This window comes from Nanorana parkeri, unplaced genomic scaffold, assembly GCF_000935625.1.
Source record: "Nanorana parkeri isolate BGI_ZX_2015 unplaced genomic scaffold, ASM93562v1 scaffold422, whole genome shotgun sequence".
NCBI lineage: Eukaryota > Metazoa > Chordata > Amphibia > Anura > Dicroglossidae > Nanorana > Nanorana parkeri.
The window spans coordinates 614,908-619,416 of NW_017306690.1; the positions used below are offsets into that span (position 1 = coordinate 614,908).

Below are 4,509 nucleotides of genomic sequence, written 5' to 3' on the forward strand. Positions count from 1 at the left end.
AGCCGATGCATATGCGTTCGGCTCGGCTGAGCCGCTCGGCCATGATTGGGAGCTGTACGGGCTATTGTGAATAGCCCGTACAGCACCCCTTCGGTTCTACTGAACCGAAGGGGTCCTGGGGCCAAAGCTAGCCGAAGGCTGCAGTGACTTCCCCTTTCTTGTAGTCCATTGATAACTTTCAAGCCCCATAACCGAAAGCCCATACCTTGGTGTGGACAGGGGCTGGAGAAACAGTCTGCAGGAGCCTGGGCATTGCACCTGGGATCCACTGATTGTGTTTGCACTCTTTTGCATGCTCCATTGGGTGCATTTATTATTTTATGGAGGGTAAACCTTCCCAGGGAGGACATACACTAAAAACATGGCAGAGGTTCTAACTTTTCATGCCCCAAAACTATAAAGGAAGTTTCGTCCTCAAATATACTTTAACTAAACTGGGCCTTCAGAATACATTGAATTAGGCTACAGCATTGACGTGATCTTAAAAGAAGTTGAATACTATAAGAAGCAAAGCTTAACAAAGCTAAGCATTTGCTAGAAAACAATATTATAAGCAGTAGTTAGCATGGATTCACAAAGGAGTGAAGATGTCAAAGAAATCTGCTTTCTTTTTAGGAGGCACAGGAGTGCCTCCTAAAAAGTACACGGAAGATATACTGTACAGCAATAAAGCTGTAGGCACAGGAGTGCCTAGGCCCACTCACATGCCAGGAAATGCACTGCTATTTTTCAGGAGGAATTCCAGACAAAAGGTACATTTTTAAAGGTATTGCTTAGGCATAACTAAGATTTATAGATGTTCTCTATAACCTAACACTCTTTAATGTTTTGAATTCATATCCACTTTAAAGGGTCATGCACATAGGCTTCATTTGCACTTAGGTTGCTTTTCTTCTCTATAAAGATCAATAGCAATAGAAAACTAGCTGGAACTAGCTCGACTCAGCTTAGGTTTATCAATCATTATTATTGGGGTTATCAATTCAGAAACAGCTTCAGGTTACTTCTTCAGTAAGCAAAAAGCAAATTAAAGCAACTCAAATACAAGTCAAAATAGTTCAGAAGCAATTGAAAGCATACTGCATTTGACTTGCTTCTGAATCTGATGTTTATGTAAATAGGCCATATGATTACTGTAAAATACCATGGTGTTTTCAGTAAACTATGAATAAATGGAAAATTATTCGATGGATGATTAAAGGTGGGGGTCTAAGACTGGTACTGAAAAAGAACCAGTATAAATATATAACTCTGATGTAGCCAAAATCTACAATGCTTTGGTCTAAGCTCTTAAAACCATGTAAGAGTTTTCATATGTGATCATTTACCATAGTTTCTAAGAAAATAAATTAAGTTCACACTTCAATGTAGAACGCAAAACCATCCATTTAGAAAATAGTTGAGACTTGAAGAAACTTTGCCCGTCACATACAGAAAATGTACATACCTCCGTAGAGCCAGTGAATGCAACTTTATCTATGCCAGGGTGAGCAGTTATTGCTGCGCCTGCAGTTGGCCCATATCCTGATAAAATATTCACAACTCCTGGTGGAAACCCAGCCTAGTAAAATGAAATTAAAGGGGAAAATGGTGTGTGAAAACTGTCTGCATACATATAATTTAAAGCTCTTAAGTTTGCAAAAGTATAATATCATAACTGATGCTTTTTTTCTTTCATTACCTCTTTGATGAGGGCTCCCATGAAAAGTGCAGTAAGTGGAGTTTGTTCAGCCGGTTTAATTACCACAGTATTCCCACAGCAGAGAGCTGGTGCCACCTTCCAGGCAAACATCAGTAGGGGAAAGTTCCACTGTAAAACAATAGGGTTGATTAATAAATAGAGGCTGTTCATCCAGCAAAGTGATGCTTAGTAAAAAGGGTGAAACCATGTTGATTTTAAATAACCAATTATGTGCAAGCAAAATAACTGCTGGATATTCAAATTTCTTTTGATAGAGTAATAAATGTCAGGTATACTGTTGCAATCTTTGTCCCAATGGGAATATTTCTCTTCATTAGCTGTCTTATACATAACAAAGTGAGAGAAAATCTATGCAAAGTGAGGGGAAATCTATCCTTGACAGTGATCACTGGCATTAGAAGATTATCTCTGTATTCTTGTTACTGGGGTAACTGTACAATTTTGGTTTTCCCATCACTTTTTGTTGAAGTACTAGCAGTCATCAGAATAAATATGGAGGGTAAACCTTCCCAGGGAGGACATACACTAAAAACATGGCAGAGGTTCTAACTTTTCATGCCCCAAAACTATAAAGGAAGTTTCGTCCTCAAATATACTTTAACTAAACTGGGCCTTCAGAATACATTGAATTAGGCTACAGCATTGACGTGATCTTAAAAGAAGTTGAATACTATAAGAAGCAAAGCTTAACAAAGCTAAGCATTTGCTAGAAAACAATATTATAAGCAGTAGTTAGCATGGATTCACAAAGGAGTGAAGATGTCAAAGAAATCTGCTTTCTTTTTAGGAGGAAGTTTTTTAATTCATAGTAACTAGGGATGCACAGATATCGATACTGGTATCGGTGCCGATACCGAGTATTTGCTCCCGATACCGGAACTTCCGGTATCAGGAAGCAGGGTGGTGAGCTTTTACGCGCTGCCTGGCTTCCTGATTGGCCGGGAAGCCAACTCCATGCTCCCTTGTCACCAGGGAGCATGGAGCTGGCTTCCCAGCCAATCAGGAAGTCGGACGGCCTGTAATGACTCGCCACCCAGCTTCCTGATTGGCCAGAAAGCTGGCTTAATTCTTCCTTGTCACCTGGTGACGAGGGAGCATGGAGCTGGCTTCCCAGCCAATCAGGAAGCTTGGCAGCATGTAATGACTCCTTGCCCGGCTTCCTAATTGCTTGGAAAGCTGGCCAAACAGAAAGCCAAGTGGCGAGTCATTCTTCCTGTTTGGCCAGAAAGCCGGCTCCATGCTTCTTGTCACCTGGTGATAAAGGAGCATAGAGCCGGCTTCCTGGCTTAGCAGGAAGCTGGGCGGCGAGTTGTTACACTCCACCCGGCTTCATTAACGGGTCTTTTGGTATTGGTATTCGGTATTGGTGAGTACAGAAGAGAAAATATCGGTACTCGTACTCGATACCAAAAAACCGGTACCGGTTCATCCCTAATAGAAACTGTGAATGAAAAATTACAAGCCCCGTCTGTCACCATGGTAGATGGCCTCATGAATCTCAATGGACTACAGTTGCAGTGACGTCCCCTTTCTTGTAGTCCATTGATAACTTTCGAGCCCCATAACCGAAAGCCCATACCTTGGTGTGGACAGGGGCTGGAGAAACAGTCTGCAGGAGCCTGGGCATTGCACCTGGGATCCACTGATTGTGTTTGCACTCTTTTGCAGGCTCCATTGGGTGCATTTATTATTTTATTTGCAAAAGCTTGAATTGTCCTTTCAGGTCATTGCAAAGGGGACACTCTTTGTGTCTGGAAAAAAGGAGTTTAATATGGAAAACCTTCTTAACAGTAAGAAGAGAAGTGTGAAAATGTGGAATATACTCCCTCAGAAACTACTGTATCTCCAGCCAGTTGAGCTGATTGTTTAAAAATAGCTGAATGCATTCCTAAATGCACAGAATATAGCTTGTTATTAACATTTAAAAGTAATACCACTAGAGATTGTTGATCCAGGGAACATCCACTTAGGACCTTCCTCTGGATCAACTGTTAGTATATGGTTCTCAAGTTTTCTATGTATTTACTCTTTTCCTCTATTGGTTAAACTCGATGGATTTGTGTTTTTTTTTTTCAACCTGGCTAACCATGTAAACTACAGAACACAAGGCTCTGCTGCCTAACTGTTGTCTACTGATCCTACATTTTTGTATATCTTTACTTCTTCAAAAGAATTACTAGAAAACAAACTAATGGCTTCATTCACCAAACACCTAATTAACTTGTAACGCAAATGTTTATAAATCAGATATTAAACAATTTATGTATGAAACAATCCCATTAAAAAAAGACAAAAAAATTGGCCTAAAAGTTGTGATGTGGGCAGCTTCCATATAAAAGATTTGAGATGCCAGATCTCCAAGTAAGCATTAGGCAAAGTCCAAGCTTTGCCAAATATTACTGCTGACTTCAGGGGGAAAAAAGAGTGACTACATAAAAGAATGTGGAAAATGTGTTCTTGTTATAGCTATTTTTAACTTTGGTGGGAAAATATGGACATGACACCCTTATTTTAAGGACACGTTCATCAAGATTTTAAACTAATTGTATTATTTTCATGGCCTTACATGAAGTTCCTGATTTACCGTATTGTATTTGTAATGGAAGCTCTGTAATAACCAATTCAGAAACTGAAACAAGGCACATTCAAACATTTCCAAAAACTATGAATGCTTTAGTGGGTATAAGTTTCATTCACATCTTTGATTCAAAAATCAGTAATCGATATTTGAAGTTCAGCATATAAAAAGATAAGCTGCTAATTCACCTGTAGCACCCCCCCCCCCCCTTCCCCTTCCCCCAAAAACC

General features: G+C 40.0%; 1 protein-coding gene across 2 annotated transcripts in view; it reads right to left on the reverse strand.

Moving 5' to 3' along the window:
* Positions 1 to 4,509, reverse strand: part of ALDH1A2 (aldehyde dehydrogenase 1 family member A2) — a 38,920-nt gene that overhangs the window by 12,381 nt on the left and 22,030 nt on the right. Inside the window, exons 6-7 of one of the 2 annotated variants that reach the window (XM_018559932.1) lie at positions 1,682 to 1,810; positions 1,448 to 1,561 (exon numbers count right to left, since the gene is read on the reverse strand). In XM_018559932.1, the coding sequence (XP_018415434.1) occupies positions 1,448 to 1,561; positions 1,682 to 1,810 (243 nt within the window). The remainder of the gene's footprint in view (positions 1 to 1,447; positions 1,562 to 1,681; positions 1,811 to 4,509) is intronic. The other variant, XM_018559933.1, reaches the window with a different exon arrangement.